The sequence below is a fragment of the Triticum aestivum genome, chromosome 1B (genome assembly GCF_018294505.1).
Source record: "Triticum aestivum cultivar Chinese Spring chromosome 1B, IWGSC CS RefSeq v2.1, whole genome shotgun sequence".
In the NCBI taxonomy this organism is placed as follows: domain Eukaryota; kingdom Viridiplantae; phylum Streptophyta; class Magnoliopsida; order Poales; family Poaceae; genus Triticum; species Triticum aestivum.
Window position 1 is genome coordinate 65,184,001 of NC_057795.1, and position 23,317 is coordinate 65,207,317.

The window sequence follows — 23,317 nt, forward strand, 5'->3', positions numbered from 1 at the left end:
GATAAAATTCAGGGCCAGATCGTGGAAATCCAGACCGTAGTAGAACATGAGCCCCCGGACAAATGGGTGGAGTGGGAAGCCCAGTCCGCAGAGGAAATGGGGAAGGAACACCACCTTCTCATGGGGCCTGGGTGTGGGGACGAGTTGCCCCTCGTCTGGAAGCCGGTGCGCAATGTCGTTGTGCAGGTATCCGGCTTTCCGCAACCTTTTGATGTGCCCCTCCGTGACGGAGGAGGCCATCCACTTGCCTCCCGCTCCGGACATGGTTGGAGAAGGTCGAGGCGAGATGTGCGGGCTTGGGCGCTGGAGCTCGAGTGCGCGGAAATGGATAGGCAAAGGAGGAAGAAGGCGTAGGTAATAAGGTGGATCCTTATCCCCTTATATGGAAGGACGAAACTATGCATCCTCACTAGCCTGATAAAACTCGCTTATCTCCCAAGCACCGTAATCAATGGCGCAGTTGGGTTACCCACGCCCATATTGATGAGAATCCCGGAATAAGGGGACACGATCTCTACTTCGACAAGACGTGCCAAGGAAACCGCTTCGCTAAACGTGCTGAGGTGGAACAATAAAAACAATTCGAATAACAGCTTGGCCGTGGTGTGACGTCGTGCCACGAAATACGCCAGCAGATTGAGCTTGTGTAAATATTATTCTCTCTACGGTGGTATGTGGAACTTATTTTGCAGAGCCGGACACTATCCTGGTGTTCAAAATCTTCTATGAATTATTCGAAGGAGGAACCCGCCTTGCAATGCCGAAGATAACATGTGCACCGGTCTCGTCGTCATTGAAGCCTGGTTCAGGGGCTACTGAGGGAGTCCTGGATTAGGGGGTGTCCGGATAGCCGAACTATCACCGTTGGCCGGACTCCAAGACTATGAAGATACAAGATTGAAGACTTCGTCCCGTGTCCGGATGGGACTTTCCTTGGCGTGGAAGGCAAGCTTGGCGATACAGATATGTAGATCTCCTACCATTGTAACCGACTCTGTATAACCCTAGCCCTCTCCAGTGTCTATATAAACCGGAGGGTTTTAGTCCGTAGCACGAACAACAATCATACCATAGGCTAGCTTCTAGGGTTTAGCCTCCTTGATCTCGTGGTAGATCCACTTTTGTACTACCCATATCATCAATATTAATCAAGCAGGAGTAGGGTTTTACCTCCACCGAGAGGGCCCGAACCTGGGTTAAAACATCGTGTCCCTTGTCTCCTGTTACCATCCGCCTAGACGCACAGTTCGGGACCCCCTACCCGAGATCCGCCGGTTTTGACACCGACAGGGCCCATAATTTGTTTCATGCCAGTTACATATGTACCCTTGACTCCAACTAGGCTTGTAGATTCATAGTTGTCCCAGCTGCAAGTCCACTTTCGACTCATAATTGGGATCATAGTTTTGTTGTTGTCCTAGTTGCAAGTCCACCCTCGAATTGAAATTGGGCCCATAGTTTGTTCTTGTCCCAGTTGCAAGTCCACCCTCGACTCGCAACTGACATGTGTTTTGTTTTTCATCCAGTTGCAAGTCCACCCCCTACTCACAACTAAACACTTAGTTTGTTGTTGTCCCAGTTGCAAGTCCACCATCGACACGCAAATGATATCATAGTTTTGTGTAGTTGTCTGAGTTCCTAGTCCGCCCTTGATTCGCAGGATGGCCCGTAGATGGTTTCATCCCAGTTGCAAGTCAACCCTTGACTCACAACTGGGATCGTAGTTTCGTAGTTGTCCCAGTTGCAAGTCCATCCTAGACTCGCAACTGGGCCTATAATTTGTTGTTGTCCTAGTTGCAAGGCCACCTTTCTACTTGCAATTGGGCCCATAATTTGTTTTCATCCCAGTTCCAAGTTCACCCTCGACTTGCAACTGGCTTGTAGTTTTGTTATTTTCTCGGTTGCAAGTCCACCCCCGACTCGCAACTGGGCTGGTAGTTTTGTAGTTGTCCCAGTTGCAAGTCCACACAACTCACAACTAGTCCCGTAGTTTTGTAGTTATCCCGGTTCTGAGTCCACTCATCTTCTTGCAACTAGGCCCATAGTTGTTTTCAACCTAGTGAAGTTCACCCTCGACTCACAACTAGGCCCGTAGTGTTATATTTTTCCTAGTTGCATGTCTACCTATTTTGATCCTTGGATGGGCTTTGCATGTGCATGGATGTCAAGGTACCTACTAGTACATGCATATATCCAAGGCCAAGGTATAAATGGCATGCATGACGATCAACACGTAAAAATACACACTAAAAAGTTAAAAAGGTTCACCATACACTAAAAAAGTGTAGTTTATTAAGTAAATTTTCATAGTATATGAAAAATACTTAATCCTACGCTAAAAAGGTTCAGTTTGTATGCAAGAAATGTTTTTTGAATGTCAAAACATGTTTTTAATTTTCAAAAATTGTTCAAAAATTCAAAAAAGTTCATGTTTTCATAAAAAATATATCACGTTTCAAAAAAAAAAATGTCCAGGAATTTGAAAACATGTTTCCCTTTTTCGAATAAATCGTGTTGTTCATGAAGTATTCATGTTTCCAGAATTTATTTAGAAATTTAAAAAATTGTTCGCATTAAAAAAAATCAGGATTTAGAAAACACATGTTTAAAAAATTTGTCTGTATCTTCAAAAAATGTTCAGAATTACAAATATTTGTTCATGCTTTTCAATAAATGTATGGTGTTCCAAAAAATTTGTACATTTTCAAAGAAATTATAATTTTTGAAATTATTCACATTTTTAAAATAAATGTTCAAAAAAGGTTTTTCAGACCTGATGCTGCATTGCATTATTAAAGATTCGTGTTTATAATTAGCTACTAATAGCTGCTATTTCTAGTGGTTATCAGGACGTGGTTAGGAAGTTCAATTCTAATTAAGTGCATGCTTTTTTTGTGTGTCTTTTTCCTGGAACTGAGCTAGATAAAAAAAACAGAAAAAAAAACAATGAAAAAAGTTGTTAACAAGAGTGCCACAAACACAGATGACATCAACTCAGATGTGACGTAATATCTCACCTTGATGTGATATAGTCAGACCCTATTTGTAATGTCTGAACTCCACCCCTAAATTATTATTGGGTCTTTTACATTTGTGTCCCTAACTTGAACCCACTACTCAGATTTACCCTTAATTTCGAAGTGTGCTCAAATTTGCCCCTCTGCCGTTAGGTGACCTTACAGAAATGCCCTTCCGTGCCGTTTCCGTTAGGTCAAAGGCCTTTGACCGTTTTCTAGACGTTTGATGGACAGTTGTGCCCCTGAAAAAAAAGAGAAGAGACAGGGCGCACTTACCTTTTGGCCACGGACGGCCCAGCCAGCCCAGCTCTCTGGCTGGCCATCGTCTTCCTCTCCCGAGGGCATGTCGCCCGCACGCTCACCCGAGCACCGCCGTTCTCGTGGACAACAGCATGGAGAAGCCGCACCGGCATGTCTCCGAGTCCCACCGTCAAGCATAGCATCACCCCACCGTGGATCATGACCTCGGGTGCCCTGCAACTCTGCCATCGAAGCAATCTCGGCCGCCTCTGCTCGCTGGCCATCGGCCTTGATTCGCCGTCGTCTGACCTTCCCCGAGCCTTCTGTTGATTCCGGCGAGATCGTTGTGCGCTCCTGCTCCCCCCTTGTGTTTAAGCCCGTCAATTTCTTCCGCTAGCTGCATCCCCACAAGCCCGAGCGCCGCCAGCCGCCATGGCCGTTGCACACATCGATGCCAAGCCCCCAGTGTCCTTGTGTTGTTACAGAGTGATCCTGAAGGCCACTGGAAGCCACCAAGACGCGTAATCCGCTCGTTTTCATCACACGGCAACGCACACGACCAAACTGTAGCTCAGAAGCCGCTCTGCTCGTCACCGTCCTCGATTCCGGCGACCATTTGGACCAACTCCACCACCAATAGATGCGCCTAGTCTCCAGCTACTCGTAGGTGCTAGAAGTGCGTCCAGCCGTCCTCTGTAGAGCGAACCCGATGTGCCTCGGTCGCGATTTGTGGTCACCGACGGTGAAATCGCCGGGATGAGGTACGGCCAAGTGTGCCTGATAGGTCAAGTAATTATCACCTGTGAGTATGACTTGTGGGCCCTCCATAATTAATAGTGCTAAATATCCAGGCCCTGACATGTTTTTGCGGGTGTGCTAAAAAGCAAAGCTAATTATCATAGTAATTAATAAATAATGAGGCCCTGACATGTGGGCCCATGTCCTTTGTTGACCTAGTCAATGTTGACTAGCTTGACTTAGAATAGGAGATTATTTTTTATTTTTCCTCTCGGTGGGTCCCACATGTAAGTGACACATGGAGGCAGGGGCAAAATGTCCAGGAAACGTCCGACAGACGGTCAAAGGCCTTTGACCTAACCGAAACGGCATGGAAGGGCATATTTGTAAGGTCACCTAACGGCAGAGGGGCAAATTTGAGCACACTTCGAAATTAGGGGTAAATTTTGAGTAGTGGGTTCGAGTTAGGGACAGAAATGCAAATGGCCCATTATTATTTGTCTATCTAACGAATCTGTATATATGTGTGGACTTGGACACAATTAGACAAGAAAGAATTATATTGTAGAGTATTGCAGGCTTCGAGCTTTTAATGCAGTCACTTGAATTTGACTAGACAACACGCATGATGCTTTGTTCCATATGTTGTTCTCTTCAAATTTTACCTTGTGTATAATATACTGGATCCATATGGAGGGGAATCCTGTGTGCTCTACGGTTCATCCTATGCTCGCTGAAACTAAAGACTAGAGTTTTTTAGTTATGCAACAGATAATTCGGTGGTGGCTTCTGTTTGTATCACGCAGTGTCAAGGGCATTCCCATCAGATTGAGTCACAAACAAATAAAAATACACACATCACCAGCTTGCCCTCAAATCCACTCACACATCTCCTTTCGCCAAAATAATAAAGCAACGGGCGCGGCGTGGCACCGCGCCTTCCGCCTGCTAGTATCACTTATAGCGAGCGGTACCATACTGCTCACTACCAATGAACGGAGTACGGCATTTTTTTTCTTTTTTTACTGTTGACTTTTATGTTTCCACCCCTTATTTTTGTTTATTTCCGACTTCACGAATAGTTTTAAATCCATGAATATATTTTCAATTCGGGAATCCATTTTGGGTTCCCAGTCATTTTCATATGCATAAACAATTAATGAATTCATGATCATTTTTAATATTTGCGGACAGTTTTTAGTTCCACAGATTAGTTTGTAAAGTGGGAATATTGTTTGAATAAGTGATCACTTTGAAAATTCACTTACATTCTGTATTCAGATTTTTTGAAATCATGAATATTTTTATATTCATAAACATTCACTAAATTTGCGGGTGTGTGTGTGTGTGGGGGGGGGGGGGGGGGGGGGGGGGGCGAATTAATTTTCACTGACTTTTTAAAACTTCAGAAACATTCTCTAGATTCATGAACATTTTTTAGATACATTAATAAATTCAGAATTTTTGAACATTTTCAAAATTCACTAATAATTTTTAAATTCATGTAAAGTTTAATTTGTATACATTTTTTGAATTATTGAACATTTTAATATTTGCTAACATTTAATAAAATTCATCAATATGATTTCAAATTCATTACAAAAATAAATTCCTGTTTTTTTATTTGCAATTTGCAAACAGTTTCTAAGTCGTGAACATCTTTGAAACTCACAAATATTTTCCAAATTCTTGAACATTTTGAAACTGGAAGAGTATTTTCAGATTGGTGAATATTTTCAGATTTGTGAATATTTTCGGAATTCTAAATATTTTTAAAAATTAGTGCATATTTATTTCAATTTATGAATAATTTTTCAAATTGACGGACATTTTCTGAACACATGAACTTTTACTTATATTTGTTTTCCAAATTCATGGACATCTTCTAATTCACGAACATTCCAATATTTATGATTTGTTTTCAAATTCATATCATTTTTTTCAAATTAGCAGACATTTTCAAAACTAGAATATACTAACAAAATGAAAATGGAGCAAAAACAAGTTGGGATAAAAACTAATGAACTAAAACTACAAGTGGAAAAAAAGAAACTAAAAGTGAGAAAAGAAAAACCAACAAATCACACCTTTTTCTGAGAGAAAGACCAACAAATTGCACCTCTTTCTGAGAGATAAACCAACAAATCACACCTTTTTTTGAAAGATCACTCGAGCTATCTATCAATCAAAGATTGTTTTACATTGCCCGGGGGCGCCACCATGCAGACATGCCGTCTTGGTGCTAAGCCTAGTGAGGTTCTAGCCATATTGTGGGCATTACCATTGTCCTCTCTTCTCTCGAAATGAAATACAAAATCGCCCACTTCAGCCTTTAACTCTCTAGTCTCCTTGATGAGTGAAAGTGCATTTATCTCTAAATGGTACTTTGTGTGATGATCATGCAGTTAGGGAAACTAATGACGGTTGCTATAATATCATCTCAGGATGATTGCCCCCCCTCCAACTACGAAAAGGATAAAGGTGTATTTTTTCGATAATTCGAAGCTCTGATTTCAATTTATTTGAGTCTTAGGGCAATAACACTATTAAGAGGAGTCCATGTGCTCGAACAAAAGTGTGGGTACACAACACACTCATACACCAACCTTCCCAACACAACATTCAAGAAATACCTCAAAACCCTTCACATATGTGCTATGTGTCCCCTACTCCGTGTCCATAGGTCCAGGATTTGTTGTCTGGATAATCCATATGCATGATCCCTGTCACCCTGTGTCCACGGGGTCGAGTGCAAATCCTCTGGACACCTCGTGCGTACGAGGTCTCTGCCCCATCACGGGGTATGGGGAATTCTCTTGGGTGACACCGTGCGCATGGAGCCTCCAGGGGGGAGGGGGAAACGACTAGATTTTTTGAAGTGGGTATAAATAGCACCTTTTTTGTCCTCCAGCTCAACTCTAATGTCTTGTGAGTTGTTCCACCATTGCTAACCTCCATTTCTCTCAATACTCTCAATCCTTCCACCCAAACACTCCAATATTTTGGTACTCCCTCTGTACCATAATATAAGAGCGTTTTTGACACTACATTAGTGTAAAAAACGTTCTTATATTACAGGATGGAGGGAGTATTTGAGAGAGCAAGAACCGAGCTACACTTCCACCAAAGCGATTCACATTCCCCACTTGATTTATCCATCAACACTTGTTACTCATGGAGTTGGTCTTCTAGGCGGCAGAGGTTCCTCCAAAAGTTTCTTTGCTTGTAATGTGTTCTATAGAAGTTTGTAAAGGTGTGGTGTGGCCGCCTTCAAGATCAACCTCGAGTGATCTGAGACTCATCCGTTGGGGGTGAATCTAAGGGAGAATACAGTGAGCAACTTGGCGGCGTCCCAAAAATTTGGCTTTAGCATCGCTCCAACAAAGATTAGCACTGCCCAAAGAGTGAACTTTGGTTTTAAATCTACATTCCAGACTCAGTTGTGGTTAACCCTTCCCCGTACCTTTTACTTACTTTGTATGCTTGTTGGCTTGTGAATTAGATTTTTGCATATCATACTTTGTTTGGAGCTTGCTTGTCATAGAGGTTGTGTTCTCCCTAAGTGACGTGTGTTATAGTTCCCTAGCAGTAAACGGTTTCATATTTAGATCGTGTGCGATTGTTGAATCATCTCACACGCTTTCTTTAAAAAAAATTATGTGCACAGACCACCCTATCGCACACGGTTTTTTTTGAGTCGTTGACAATTACCCCTTGTCTATCACTACATGCTAACATTTTAGTTATTCGTGTGAAGTAAGGTTACGAATTGTGTCGTGACCCTATCTGTAGTAATATAAAGATAGAATACTGATAGAGGATCGATGATATGGCGTGATGTGCATGATCTGTAGCCAGCTCGTGCATGATATCAACTTACTCAACCTACACGGCATGCGCAAACCAAATCCAGCGACATGGAGTTCGTCATGCGCTCGGACCGAGTGGCCGCATGTTCGCTCGTTATCTTTGTCGATATTGTCAACGCAATTGTAAGGGACTCTGCTAGTTATTGCTTGTTAGACAAAAATAACAATTTGATACATTTCTTTATTTATTGGAAACAAATAAAAATCCATAATTATTTTCAAAAACATGGCTTTTTTCTTGGAAACATAGATTGGATGTATTATCCTTGGAAACATTTATTAGGAAGCAAATCAAAGCTTAAAAAATAGATTTCGCTACAAATCAAACAGCAGATTTTTAGCATGGCAAATTGAATGTCAGAGATAGCAAATCCTTGCCTTTTGAGTTTTTTAATCAAGATTTGACATGCTTGCTAAAGAGAATCCCATACTCGCAACAACATAGTATGCAATATAAAACATTTGATTTTACATGCTTACAAATTTGACCTCAGATTTTTAGCATTACCCTAAAAAAGCTAACATAAGGAATTCAAAAAGGGGATAAAGAAAGATAACATCAAGCTTTCTCATGGGAAAAAAGGCAAACATCAGGCCCGCAAGGGAAAAAGAGGAAACAAATTATAATGTAGGACTTTGCCAACTTTCGAACGTTCTGGTTTTAGCGTTATATCCGAACGTCTTTTGATCGATCCTCCCGCTTCCTTGATTTTCTTTCTCACCCTGGTTTGTATATTTTTTTACTCGCCCTGTTTTATGTGAGTTAGTCTAGGTAGGGGAGAAAAAAGAAATAAAAGGCTTCAATGGTGATTTGAACTTTGGTCTCCTAGGTAGCTACTAAGTCCAGTAACCAACTCACCATTTTTCTTATTGTCCAGTTTACATAAATAGGTATATTTGAACCCTTCTTCGTTCTACCAAATTAGCAAAAAAAGTTAAATTTTAGGCTTGGTAACTTTGGCATAAGTAGCGTGATAAGTATGACAAGACCATCTTGATAACCTTGATATTAGCACCATGGTAACCAAAAATAGCACGGTAAGGTTGATAACTACATCATTAGAAAGCTGATAACTAGAGCATGAAAACCATGATAACTTTAGCATGATAAGGTTGATAACTTCAACGTTAGCCCCCTGCTAACAAATATCATTGCAAGGTTGCTAACTATATCGTTAGAAGGCTGATAACTAAAGCGTGAGAAGCATAGTAACTTTAGAACGATGAGGTTGAAACAACCTGGTAACAAAATATCATAGTAAGGTTGATAACTAGATCGCGAGTAGTTATATAATGCGTAAAAATACCATGCTTTTCACACATACATTATCGAGGTAAGTTTTCAACAATTCCCAACCCTCGGTCAAAAGCACCACGGTGCTCATACATAAGTTATCATGTCTGCGATACATATATTATCATGTCTTTTACGCAGAAGTTGCCGGTACATATTTCAACAAAATAATCCCCTCCGTCAAAGTTACCGTGGTGTAAGTAAGTTATCAAGTCAGTGGTGCATCTATTATCATGGTATTTACAGAGAATTTACGGGGAAGTATGTTTGAAAAACTTTTTTTTATCTGAGGCAAAGTTATCACGGCATTTGTATGTAATTACTAGGTCTGTAAGTTATCATGTAATTTACGCAGAAGTTATCAGGAGATGTCTCAACCAACTGTTTCCCTGGGTCAAAGTTACTGCATTGTTTGTATGCAAGTTATCATGTATTTATGCATATATTATCATGTTATTTACACATAAGTTATTGGGTGTGTTATTGGTCTCAGTTAGTAATCATACATAAAATATTTGTAGTGTACTTGGTTGTTGAGGCACCTGCTTGATGCATGATCATCCGGATGCGCGCATGGTCAAACATAAACATTCTAATTTAAGATTCATGCATGATTGGCTTGGTAGTTTAAATGATGTGAGATGAAACTTGAGCGCATAGTTTTAAAGCCAAACCGGTGAGATTGCCGGTTCAACTTTTTAGTGGGCCCCATCTCACTTTTTATTTATTTTGGGTTTAATCTCATATGAATTACTCCCTCCGTCCTAAAATATAAAAACATCTTTGACACTAACATAGTGTCAAAAACGTTCTTGTATTTTGAGACGGAGGGAGTAATTACAAGCGCGTGTTTGATTCCTATGTTGTGCACCAAGTTTTTGATTTTTTTGCTCTTAGTTGAAAAAAGAGATCAATATTAATTCGTTTAAAATAAATATTTATTGCGTTTAAAATGGGAGGGAAAGAGAACAGCATGCATTAATTCTGTTTAGAACCAGAAAGAAGAAAGAAATCCATGTTAATTACGGCGCACAAGGAAGGGAATTAAATAGTACCAAATCTGAAAAATCGTACCGCGAGAAAAAAACTGTGCGGGGTTTTCGGGAGGAGGAAAAAAAGAGAGGATTGCGGGATCTAAAAGGTGCCGTGAGAGTCTCGAGCGCGAGATATAGATCGAACAGTACATCGGTGCTTTTATTCCTGGTTTTTTCGATGTTTCCGGCCCCAAATATATCGGGACCGTCCGTGCAGCCGCGCTAGTTGATTTCCTCTGTAGATCTGCAGGTAACCGAATCCAGCTCCAGTTCTTGTGGGATTTTCTACTTCTCCTCAGATTCCTTCACGCTGCCCGCTTACAAATTTGTGTATTTTGAGATTGCTTTTCTACAGGGAGGATCAGAGCGTGATGTCGAAAAGCTAGAGGTGCGTTGATGTCGCAAGAACTGGAGCGTGCGGCAGTGACGGCCATGGCGCCCGATGAGGTTCCGACGCCCTTGGCCACCCCTGTTCTTCCGCTGGCCAAAAGGATGAAGGAAGATCCGGCGGTTCCGGCCATGGCGACTGAAGACTGTTCCAGGTGGTCCACGCTCCCACCGGAACTCCTCCGCCTCATCGCTGAATCCTTACTCGGCACCAACGACGTCGACTGCTACGTGGACTTCCGCGCCGTTTGCCCCAGCTGGCGTGCTGCCACCGACGATCCAAAGGACAACACCTCTGACCGCCGCTTCCATCCGCGGCGGTGGATCGTCCTCGACCAGGTCTTCCAGAGCGAGGGGGATTTTTTCCTGCTGAACACCGACACCGGCCGCTTCGTCCACAGGAAGCTCCCGCTGCTCAGCGAACACTACGTGGTGGCGACCACTTACAGCGGCTACGTCGTCCTGGCGGACAAAAGCCCTCCTCACGTGGCCAGCGTCCTCAACCCTCTCACCGGTGTCGTCGTCCGCTTTGCGATGACCGTGCCCCCCGACGTGGGGGTTGCCCATGTCGTCCTCTCCGGTGGCGGATCTCTGCGCACGCTCATATTGGTCGGCAACTCGTCTCGCACACATTACATGGCTGGTCCCGACAACCAGGATTTCACCACCGTCCATATGGCCTCGCCAGATTATGATCTCCTATTCAAGGCGGCCGTAGGTGGTGGCGTCTACACGTACCTCAATCCATACCTAGATGGTGAGCACTACACGTACCTCAATCCATACGTAGAGGGTGTGCTCACTGTTATCTACAACTTCTTGGGGACCTATCGTTTTGATCCTCTCAAGTTTTTCTCCGGCCATGGCAACTACGACCGGGGCTTCCTAGTTGGTCTGGCTGGACACATGCTGCTCATCTTCAAGCCAAGCGGAATCCACTATCCCTGTGTTCTCAGATTCGATAATGCGACACACCAACTTATGCTTGTGCAGAGAATCGGCAAATATGCCATCTTCGTTGGCCATCAGAGGTGTCTAGCTGTGGATTCTGACAAGTTCCCAGGCGTCGAGGAGAACTGCGTCTATTACACTCAACATCTGGGTTCATCCGCTTTCATATACAAATGCAACATCGCGGACAAGAAAGTGGAGAGGATCTTTGAATCAGACGATTTCGTAAGGCAGGACAAGCAGTTTGTCCTGGTGGCCGACCGTCCTTTCACCATCATCCACATTCTCTCCAGCTACACTATCAACATCCCGGATTCTCAACTCGCCTCGCAACAGATGCCATAAAGGGCCGGCAAATCTTCGTTGAACTCTGGGCCGGATAGTGACCTTGATGACCCACCAACAACGGGGCTATGATATTTGCTAAATAAATGTTCCTGCTTTCTCTAGTCTTCTGTTTTGTTATTTTGGACTTTCGGCTATGCTTTGCCTTGTTTTGGTTTAGAAACAGGTTGTTTCTGTTAGCCCGACTATATGCTTCCGAGGATCGGACAGAGCAGAAGAGAAACAGCCTAAATTACAGATTGTGAAAGCTAGCAGAACACACTCATGCATACACTAACATGGAGCTGCTCGTACTGCTAGTTTGAACCTGAAAGTAGCTCGTTGGCTTGCTTTGGATTGAAAATGGCCATATCTTACAACAATGGGGAGCTGCATGCCCCTTATATAGTGGTTCTAAACCAACTATGTGCTGGACGTGCACAGCACACGCGAAACTACCATATACTACCAACGAAACCTCTAGGTAAGTTCCTTCCACCAGCTAAGTGAAATACTTGGAAACAACTAGGTAACCACCACTTCCTTACAAGCCAAGGAAGCTACTGCCGCTGGTGCTGCATGCATGCATCCGTAGACCATGGTTGACTCAAAAATCTCCCCCTCAAACTTGTCGAAGGAGAACCATCTCCCCCTCAAAGTTGTTGAAGGAGCTTGATGTCCATGATCCCGACTTTGTCGCGCAGTTCCTGGAACCTGGCACAATAAAGTGCCTTCGCCGGGATGTCCGTCTTCTCAGGTTTCGTGCAGCCCGTATGCCCTGTCTCTGCTTTGCCTTCTTGATCTCGAGGTGCTACTTTCGACCCGCAGGCTGACTGAGAAGGTCTCCTAGGTGTTGGAACCTGTGTGGAGCGCCAACGTTGTTGTTGGCATCGAACAGGTCCGACCGCGCTGTTGGCGGGGACACGAACTGCCCGAGAACCAGCTCGCTTGTGGGCATTGGTGTTGTTGCGGTTGTAGTTTCGGACGTTATACTTCCCGGGAACTCCCTTCCCGGGGTCGTCGTGTCGGACGTCATGCTACCCGGGAACTCCCTTCCTGGGGATGACTTGTCGAACATCGCACTACCCGGGAACTCCCTTCCCGGGGTCGTCGTGTCGGACGTCATGCTACCCGGGAACTCCCTTCCTGGGGATGACTTGTCGAACATCGCACTACCCGGGAACTCCCTTCCCGGGGTCGTCGTGTCGGACGTCATGCTACCCGGGAACTCCCTTCATGGGGATGACTTGTCGAACATCGCACTACCCGGGAACTCCCTTCCCAGGGTCGTCGTGTCGGACGTCATGCTACCCGGGAACTCCCTTCCTGGGGATGACTTGTTGAACATCGCACTACCCGGGAACTCCCTGGGGTCGTTGTGCCGAACGTCGCGCTTGTCGGGGTCGAGCTTCTTGGAGCCGCACAACCCGGGGAAGCGCTTTTCGGGGTCATTGTGCCAGACGTCGCACTGCCAGGGAACTCCCTTCCTGGGGCCAGTGTGTCGGACGTCGCACTAACCAAAGTGGCCCTTTCAGGGTAGCAGAGTAATTGTCACTCTTGCAGTCGGACTTGCTTGTCGGGTTTCCCCCGACAGTCGTGAGTCATGCCTCCCGCACGGACTCGATGGACCCCGAGCGCGTCGGGGTTGTGGTGTGGCCGACCATAGAGCACTGTGGCTCCTGCATGGTCTCAAAGGAGCAATGTGTGATTATTTAAAATATTTTTGTCTTATTTCCCAGGTAGTTCAGCCCGATAAGTTGTGTGGGCTGTGAAAGGACCAGACACTGTAACAACCTGTTTTTGTAAGACACGAGTAAAAATCCAAAAGAAAAGGACGAGTTGAAGGATAAAACTCATGACCTCAAAGACCTGAACAAGTGCTTCTTGTGTCATGTCTTTGGGAAGAGTATATAGGTCAGGCCTAGGACCCTACCCTAGATACGTGTCACCATCACTCAGGATCGATGATGAAATTGTGGCACGTACAAACGTTGTTACAACACACGTATTCCCTCCGTTTTAAAATAGATGACTCAATTTTGTATTAACTTTAGTATAAAGTTAGTATAAAATTGGATCATCTGTTTCTATTTTGGAACGGAGGGAGTAGATGAGATTTGTTTCTATGTACGTAGAAGAATTGTGCAGTACTACATACTAGTAGGAATCTAGTCCGAGTTGTTGTAAACGAGCGTAACGTACGTCTTGTAAGTTGTGACTTGTCTGCCGTACGTACGCACTCCAAACTCCAAAGCTGCTCAGTCCGATGACAACACAAAATCCGTTTCTGTGCTGTTAAGGGATCACGTTGACGTGTCCATCGATAATCTGAGCCGTGTCGTGGTTGCATGCCGAATCCGAGCGGGCTGGGAAGACCGGAAGCCTCCCACGTTCTTGGCGCTTGCTGCGACTACAAATACATGGCAGGCAGAAGCTAGCCCTACCCACCTGCCACAACTCACCAACCGCGATCGAAAAGAGGCACAGAGCAAGACGACGATCGAACAACTGCGTGCGGTCGAACAATCCAAGGCAGCTAGCTAGCTTGAAGCTTCGTCATGGAGGTCGATCGATCAATCGAACTGCCTGTGGTCGAACAAGAAGGAACGATGCCGTCGGAGTTGGATATCATGGAGGAGTACGTGGAGACGGTGAAGGAGCGGGAGTCGGAGGCGAAGCTCAAGGACGTGAACCTGGACGACTGGCTCCCCATCACCTCCTCGCGCACCGCCAAGTGGTACTACTCGGCCTTCCACAACGTGACGGCCATGGTGGGCGCCGGCGTGCTGGGCCTCCCGTTCGCCATGTCGCACCTCGGCTGGGGCCCCGGCGTGGCGGTCATCGCCAGCTCCTTCGGGATCACGCTCTACACGCTGTGGCAGATGGTGGAGATGCACGAGATGGTGCCCGGGAAGCGCTTCGACCGCTACCACGAGCTCGGGCAGCACGCCTTCGGGAAGAAGCTGGGGCTCTGGATCATCGTGCCGCAGCAGCTCGTCGTCGACGTCGGCACCGACATCGTCTACATGGTCACCGGCGGCCAGTCGCTCAAGAAGTTCCACGACCTCGTCTGCAACGGCCGCTGCAAGGACATCCGCCTCACCTACTTCATCATGATCTTCGGCTCCGTCCACTTCTTCCTGTCCCAGATGCCCAACTTCAACTCCATCTCCGGCGTCTCCGCCGCCGCCGCCGTCATGTCCATCTGCTACTCCATGGTCGCCTTCTTCGCGTCTGTGCTACACAAACACCCTGCTGCAGTCGGGGCCGCCGTCGACTACGGGCTCAAGGCGGCGACCACGGCGGGGCACGTGTTCGGCGCGCTCAACGCGCTCGGGGCGGTGGCATTCGCGTTCGCCGGCCACAACGTCGTGCTCGAGATCCAGGCCACCATCCCGTCCACCCCGGAGCAACCCTCCAAGAAGCCCATGTGGCGCGGCGTGCTGGTTGCCTACGCCGTCGTCGCGCTCTGTTACTTCTCGGTGGCCTTCGGCGGGTACTACGCCTTCGGCAACTCGGTCGACCCCAACATCCTCATCACGCTCGACAAGCCGCGGTGGCTCATCGCCCTCGCCAACCTCATGGTCGTCGTGCACGTGATCGGCAGCTACCAGGTGTTCGCGATGCCGGTGTTCGACATGATGGAGACGGTGCTCGTGAAGAAGCTCAAGTTCAACCCCGGCCTGCCGCTCCGCCTCACCGCCCGCTCCGCCTACGTCGCGCTCACCATGCTCGTCGGCATGACCTTCCCCTTCTTCGACGGCCTGCTCGGGTTCTTCGGAGGCTTCGCGTTCGCGCCCACCACCTACTTCCTGCCATGCATCATCTGGCTCATGCTGCGCAAGCCCGCCAGATACAGCGTCACATGGTTCCTCAACTGGATATTCATCGCCATCGGAGTTGCGCTGATGCTGCTGTCCCCCATCGGTGGGTTGCGCCAAATCATCCTTGACGCCAAGACCTTCAAGTTCTACTCTTAATTAAGCAGAAGAAGCGCACAAGATGAGACGATTTAGGAGAATTTATATTTAGGGATGCTCTCGTGAACAGGTCCTGCTCATGCATGTTGTGTATATTTAGTTCTTGTTTGTTAGAATTTCGCCAATCCCCAATTGCATGGATAATGCGGTGTAATATTTGTATGAGAAATTTTGAGTATAACATAGGCTATGAACACATCCACAAAGGTCTACTAAAGAATTATCACGTGACACATGTGGTAAGCAATTCAAACTATTAAAAAAAACCTAAAGAATTGGAGTTGTGTAGCTTCAAGATTGTGGAAGTTACCATACAGACATTTGTATATCTCGCCATGAATATCATCTCTAAAAAAACAGTTTAAGGAGATACATTGAACGTCAGAGAAAGAAGTATAGAAATCACCCCAAATTCACTCCAGTGGAGCCATATCAGCCAGAACAGTTTTGGGAGTCAACCAATTTTGGGTGGTTTTGTCTGGCATTTAGAACATTGACCCCTCTTCGCTTCTCTCTCTCTCTCTCTCTCTCTCTCTCTCTCTCTCTCTCTCTCTCTCTCTCTCTCTCTCTCTCTCTCTCGGTGTCCAGTTAACGATTAACGTCTGAAATTATAATTATTCATGAAATGGTTCTTGGTACAATCCAATATTAATGCATGATGATTATTAAGTATTATTCATTACATTTCTATGCAGTTTCATGGGATACAGTATGTTCCTCGTTTCGTTTCAAAAGGTATGGCATATTTTGCTTGGCTGAGAAAAGGTTTCGACCAAGAATAGTTCTACTAACAGTAACCAATTTTTTCAATAAACAAATAAATATGCAACTAAATGAAAATGATGCCATGCTGACCTTCGCCCATAAAGGAAATTGCACAAACCATCAACTATCGAGATTGATTTTGCATAGAACACCTACTTTTAAGCTATGCATTTTACTGATCTAAACACTCTTATATTTGTTTAGAGAGGGAGCGGCAGACCATCTCCAAGAAATTCAGATTCAAATTTTGACTGAATTTACTTGAACTATAGAAAGGGAAAATCGCGAAGTGAATTTTTTCCCAACATTGGGCACCTTCATCTCTAGTCTCTCGCTCGCTGCTAGACACCCATCTATTTCAACCTCACCATTAGCAAATGAGAAAAATTCACTGTACGTCACTAAATTTGAGCCGGGTGATAGTTTGATACCACTACTTCAAAATACCCTAACTACGGTCCAAGTACTTGCACACGGGGTTCACTTTGGTCCATTTGTATGATTTCATGTACGTATTTGCTGACTTGGCCGAGTCAGCGGCCGCCAGCTCGCTTTGACCGACACCTGGTCGATCCTAGGGTGGATACTACTGATCCGTTTTTTTTTGCAAAAACGCAATGACCTGGTCGCACCAGGTCCCACCTGGCCGGACCGACCGCGCACCTGGTCGGTCGCTCGCTTATCCCCTTGCTCTCCTCTTCTTCTCCTCCCAACCCTAGCCCAACTTCCGTCCCCGCCGCCGCAGCCATTGTCGACGTCGACGCCCTCCGCCGCCGCAGCCATTGCCGACGCCCTCCTCTGCCGTCTCCGTCCCTACCATCATGTCGTCTTCCAGCTCCGTTCACAATGCATAAGTGTCCGCTCCGTTGCTGTACCATTGATCGGGTGCCTGGATTGCGACGAGCAGGTGAGGTTCTACCAGTCTAGCACCGATGAGCACAATGGATGGATCTTCTACAAGTGTGTCAACCACACTGTAAGTGCTAGTTCCTAGCTACTTGTTGATTGATGGCGTGTCAATTCTTAGCAACAGTAGTATTGAAGCAGAGCACTGATTAAATTAGGCACATTAGTTGGTTAACTAGTCATTGCTCCGATTAATACAGTAGTTTAGACTGTCCTTGGTTGCAAAATTACTGACAGAACTAGTTGGTTAACTAGTCTGCCATTGATTCATGCACTCCGAACTTTACTGTCACTCTGTAGGTGAATAAATATGTAAAAAAAATTCTTAGGTCATTTGTGATTTCTGGCGCTGGGAGCTTGAATATGTGGTGCATCTGGTTGAAACAAGGCGTCTGGTTGGTGATGCTGCTGTAGATGCAATTGGTGCAGCTGAGGACTGGAGGGAAGAGCTTGAGAGGTAGAGGACTGAATCAATGGTAGGCAGAAGCACAGTTGGAAGGGGCATGGCTGGAAGAGGCACTGTAGGCAGAGCTAATTATGCCAGCTCCAGTGAGAATAAGTATGCTACCAAGCAGCAAGTTGCTATGCTGTTAGGATTAGGCAGAGAGATTTTGCTGCTGCTAAAGCTACTGATGGCTTTTGTTATAGTGCTTTGTGTGATGTGTTTCATCTTAATTATGAAGAAGTGAAGTGTTATTAAATGAGTAGGTGTAGGTGTTCTAAGAGATCTCTTGTTCTAAATTGAGCATACTAAAAGCCATTGTAGTGGCACGATTGTTTGCTTAGTATGAAGTCTTGGTTGTAATGCTTGTTGTAATGGATAATATATCAATAATATGAAGACTTTGTCCTAATGTTTGAACTTTCTCCTAATTCTATCAGAATTGTACTTAACCTCATTGCTTTGAAATTTTTTCACAGAACTGCTGTCATAACTAATTGCTGACAGAAATGCACTTAACCTAATTGTTGTCATAACTTAACTAACTTATGTTAACTAATTGCTGTCATAACTATAACTCATGTCAGCCCAGGTCCCCTTTCTCAACACAACTGAACTCAAAAGCAAGCATGTACTTGCACCTGCTGCAAACACCCACCCAGCAAGTTGCACTCTACATGTAGCTTTGGTCCACCACCACCACCACCACCACCACCAGATCCCCTTCTTCTTCCTCATCTTTCAACTTCAATTTTGTGCACCACCAGATCCCCTTCTCTCCTCTGTCCAATAGCACCACCAGATCCCCTTCTCATCTTCTTCCAGCAGTAACCATGGTGTCTTGGGATGATCTTCCCAGTTCTTCTGAAGATGACTCTGTGACCAACAAGGTTAGTGTGCTCCCCACCCTACAGGGTTTCTCCCCTAGGGTTTTTCTGTCAATTGATTCCAAATGTCTTTTTTAGCCACCTGCCACAATTTCCTGTGAGGAATAGAGTGGCTTGGCTACAGATCTGCCTAGTTTTAGATGTGGGCATGGATCTTTGTGTGAGAAGCATGTGGCATTTGAATTTGTTGATAGTGGCAAAAGGTTTATAGCTTGTGCACAGAAGGTTAGTATTTTTTTTGCATTTGGCACTGTTAAACAGGAAGTCATTTGAAGTATTGTTTAAGTTTCATCATCATGCACAGAACTGAATACTGGCAGTTAACTGAATTTTTTGTTTGGTCTAAATTGTTAGGAAGTACCTGAATGTAGATATGTTGAGTCGGCTGACCCTGAGAGGCCTGATGCTCTGAAGATGAGCCTAGATAGTATATGGACCATGTATGAAGAGGAGAAAAAACATAGGCTTGGACAGAATGTTGTGAGTGCTGAAGAAAACTTGAAGGTTCTTGAAGAGAAGAAGAAGATGGAGAATGAGTTGAGCCATTTCAAGCTTGATTTTGCTAAGTTGGTGGCTGAGAAGGAGGAGGCAATGAGCCAATTAGGCAACACACAACTTGCTATGACTGATCTAAAGGAAGAACTTGAGAAGAATAAGATGATAGACAAGTCAATAACCAACATTCATCAGGTCTTCAGGGTTAAAGCAGAGAAAGAGAGGGACCAAGCAGTGCAGGAGAGGGACCAAGTGATTCAAGACTGGGATGATTTGAAGCATGAGAAAAGGAATCTTGAGTACATGACTGGTGACCTATTCAAACACAAAGAGGCCACCAAGGAGAAGATAAAGAAGCTGAAGGGCATGCTGAATGAATTTGATTGAATTTGTGTCATTGTAAAAAAATGACTTTGTATCTTTCCTAAAATGTGTACTGTCTGTCAAATGAACATGAACCTCCTCCTGGATTTTTATCTCTTTTCCTCTTACTTGTAACTTAATTTGATTGAATTTGTGTCAGTGCAGTTAACCAAGGGCAGTTTTGTTATCAAGCCATTTTTGTTAACTCAATTTCTATCTTTCCTGGCATGTGTAGTTAACCTAGGGCATTTTTGCTATAAGGACACTTTTGTTGTTAAGAAGGGCTGGTTACCAAATTTAGTTAAGTAAATATATCTAATAAAATCAGATAACTATAGTTGTTGCTGCCGTTGCCATTTTTGTTAACTCAAATGAAGTTATCTGTCAGTTAACTAAATTGGGTTGAGATAACTAAATTTAGATAAGAAATTGAAGTTAACTGTTAGTGTTTTTGTTTTTGGAAAGATTTGATGCTTTCTTCATTTGGAATGCTGCAACAACAAAGACAACAATAACAGTAACACTACTGCAGCAGAAAACAATTCAGAGGGCAGTGGGCAACAAATAAAATAGCATAACTATAGCAACACAAGCCCAACATTTTAGATAGCATTACTATTGGAGATCTCTTACTACTGCATTCCATAGTTCAACAGCAACATTGCAAATACAAATAACTTATGTGCTACAATATACCAGCACACGTAAGCAAAACATCCATATTTATAACTTATATGCTGAAAAGTTCTACATTTTTAGCATACCTAACTACAACATCTTCATCATCTTTGCAGCAACTTTACACCACCATCTTCATCTTCCTGAGGCGCTCCGAGCGGCGCACCTCCACTCCGGCTACCTCCAGCTTCTTCTTATTCTCCTTCTCCACCTTGGCAGCCACCTCCACCTGTGCCTCTAGGGCCAACACCACCTCTGGCTTGACGATGTCAGGAACATCCGGGCAGAGCTGTTGGGGAACGTTGCAGAAAATAAAAATTTTCTACGGTTTCACCAGGATCAATCTATGAGTTCATCTAGCAACGAGAGAGAGGAGTGCATCTACATACCCTTGTAGATCGAGCGGAAGTGTTCAAGAGAATGGGGTTGAGGGAGTCGTACTCATCGTGATTCAAATCACCGGAGATCCTAGCGCCGAACGGACGGCACCTCCGCGTTCAACACACGTACGGTCAGTGTGACGTGACACTCCTTCTTGATCCAGCAAGGGGGAAGGAGAGGTTGATGAAGCTCCAGCAGCACGACGGCGTGGTGGTGGATGCAGCAGGGATCCCGTGTCACGCCCAATATGCGACCCTATCCAAAAGGAACTCGAAGGTCACACCAAGGATAGACCCGCATATTGAAACGCTTTTGCAAGGTGGATATCATTACATCAACATTACATAATAGATGGGGATACATACATAAGGCATACAATGCCACACAAATACATCATCACAATACATAAGAGCATCATCCAACTACGGATGCAACACAAACAAAAACTCAAACGACATCCACCCTGCTAGCCCAGGCTGCCGACCTGGAACCTATCCCCAGATCGAAGAAGCAGAAGAAGAACTCAACGCAAGCAAGCATTGCTCTCGCGTCATGATCATCGCATGAACCTGTACCTGCAACTGTTGTTGTAGTAACCTGTGAGCCATGAGGACTCAGCAATCCCATTACCATGGGTATCAAGACTAGCAAAGCTTAAAGGGAAAGGAAGGGGTAAAGTGGTGAGGCTGCAGCAGCGACTAAGCATTTATGGTGGCTAACATATGCAAATAAGAGCGAGAAGAGAGCAAGCAGAACGGTCGTCAACTAGTAATGATCAAGAAGTGATCCTGAACTCCTACTTAGGTCAAACATAACACAGAAACCGTGTTCACTTCCCGGACTCCGCCGAGAAGAGACCATCATGGCTACACACGCGGTTGATGCGTTTTAATTCGGATCTGGTGTCAAGTTGTCTACAACCGGACATTAACAAATTCCCATCTGCCTATAACCGCATGCACGGCTTTCGAAAGATTATACCCTGCAGGGGTGTCCCAACTTAGCCCATGACAAGCTCTCGCGATCAACGAAGGAATAGACCTTCTCCCAGGAAGACCCGATCAGACTCGGAATCCCGGTTTACAAGACATTTCGACAATGGTAAAACAAGACCAGCAAGACCGCCCAATGCGCCGACAATCCCGATAGGAGCTGCACATATCTCGTTCTCGGGGCAACACCGGATGAGCAATCCATACAACTAAAACTAGACCTGAAGTTTCCCTGAGGGGGCGCTGCAAAGGGCTCTAGTTCGGACCAACACTTAGACAAGCACTGGCCCCCGGGGGGGGGGGGCTGTAATAAAGATGACCCTTGGGTTAATTACTCCCAAGGGAAATATAGGTGGTGGTGAGGCAAATGGTAAAAGTCAATGTTGGGCCTTGCTGGAGGAGTTTTATTCAAAGCGAACTGTCGAGGGGGTCCCATAAATCACCCGACCGCGTAAGGAACGCAAAATCCGGGAACATAACACCGGTATGACGGTAACTAGGGCGGCAAGAGTGGAACAAAACACCAGGCATAAGGCCGAGTCTTCCACCCTTTACCAAATACATAGATGCATTAATAATATAAGAGATATTGTGATATCCCAACCAAAATCCTGTCCACCATGGAGCAATCTTCAACTTCACCTGCAACTAGCAACGCTATAAGAGGGGCTGAGCAAAGCAGTAACATAGCCAAACAACGGTTTGCTAGGAAGGGTGTCAAAGGTTAGAGGTTCATGGCAATTTGGGAGGCTTGAAGAGCAACAGATAGGTAACGCAGCATAGCGATAGAACGAAGCAACTAGTATAGCGATGATAGTAGTGAGATCCAGGGTAGCGGTCATCTTGCCTGAAATCCCGCTAGGAAGAAGAACAAGTCCATGAAGAAGACAAGCGGACGTAGTCGAACGAATCCTCACAATCGCAACATTACCGGAACAAAGAAGCAACACCGGAAAGAAACAAACAACATGGTAAACACACAAGCATAAACATGGCATGATGCACAATCAAGTATGATGCATGTCCGGTCTAACGAGGCATGGCATGGCAAGTGCAACAAACAATACTACAAGTTAAGTGGAGATCAATATGCAACGAGTTGCATATTGACAAAACACCGCATGCAATTATTTAGTTTGATCTCGGTTATGTACCCAACAATATTAAATGTTATTAGCATGGCAAGGGGGTGAAACATATGAAAACTACCTATCTAGACAAGTTTAAATGAGGCCGGAATAACAAACAACAAGTCCGGAAAATCCCCATATGCAAATTATGGATTTGGTACTGTTCTGCCCTAAACACAATTTTAATGTTGTTAAACAGCAAAATAAAGTGGACCATGTTAAACTAGGCATTTTTCCACCCCATTTACATATAAAGTTTATTAAAACCGAGCTACGGTTATTTAGTTATGAATTAAAGCATTTTAACATGGCAATTGAGCAAATTTAAATAAACAACAAGTTAAACATTTTAAACATGCATGAAAGTTGCATATTATTAAACTAGATGAAATTCTACGCATATTGCATATAAGACATGTTTTATTTGGATGCATGGTTAAATAG

General features: G+C 44.8%; 2 protein-coding genes and 1 pseudogene across 2 annotated transcripts; all 3 read left to right on the top strand.

Moving 5' to 3' along the window:
* The first annotated feature begins 10,531 nt into the window (after positions 1-10,531).
* LOC123086827 (uncharacterized) lies at positions 10,532-12,097 on the top strand. Its single transcript, XM_044508649.1, has one exon. The coding sequence runs from the start codon at positions 10,589-10,591 to the stop codon at positions 11,873-11,875; it is 1,287 nt and encodes a 428-aa protein (XP_044364584.1). The 5' UTR covers positions 10,532-10,588; the 3' UTR covers positions 11,876-12,097.
* A 2,278-nt stretch (positions 12,098-14,375) lies between these two features.
* Positions 14,376-16,013, top strand: LOC123086837 (lysine histidine transporter 2-like). Its single transcript, XM_044508659.1, has one exon. It carries the CDS (start codon positions 14,413-14,415, stop codon positions 15,832-15,834), a length of 1,422 nt encoding a protein of 473 aa, XP_044364594.1. The 5' UTR covers positions 14,376-14,412; the 3' UTR covers positions 15,835-16,013.
* Positions 16,014-17,216: 1,203 nt separating this feature from the next.
* Positions 17,217-19,716, top strand: LOC123077221 (uncharacterized; annotated as a pseudogene).
* The last annotated feature ends 3,601 nt before the right edge of the window (positions 19,717-23,317 follow it).

Excerpts from the sequence above, each read along its gene's own strand:
- LOC123086837 (XM_044508659.1), top strand. The coding sequence starts at position 14,413 with ATGGAGGTCGATCGATCAATCGAACTGCCTGTGGTCGAACAAGAAGGA.
- LOC123086827 (XM_044508649.1), top strand. The coding sequence starts at position 10,589 with ATGTCGCAAGAACTGGAGCGTGCGGCAGTGACGGCCATGGCGCCCGAT.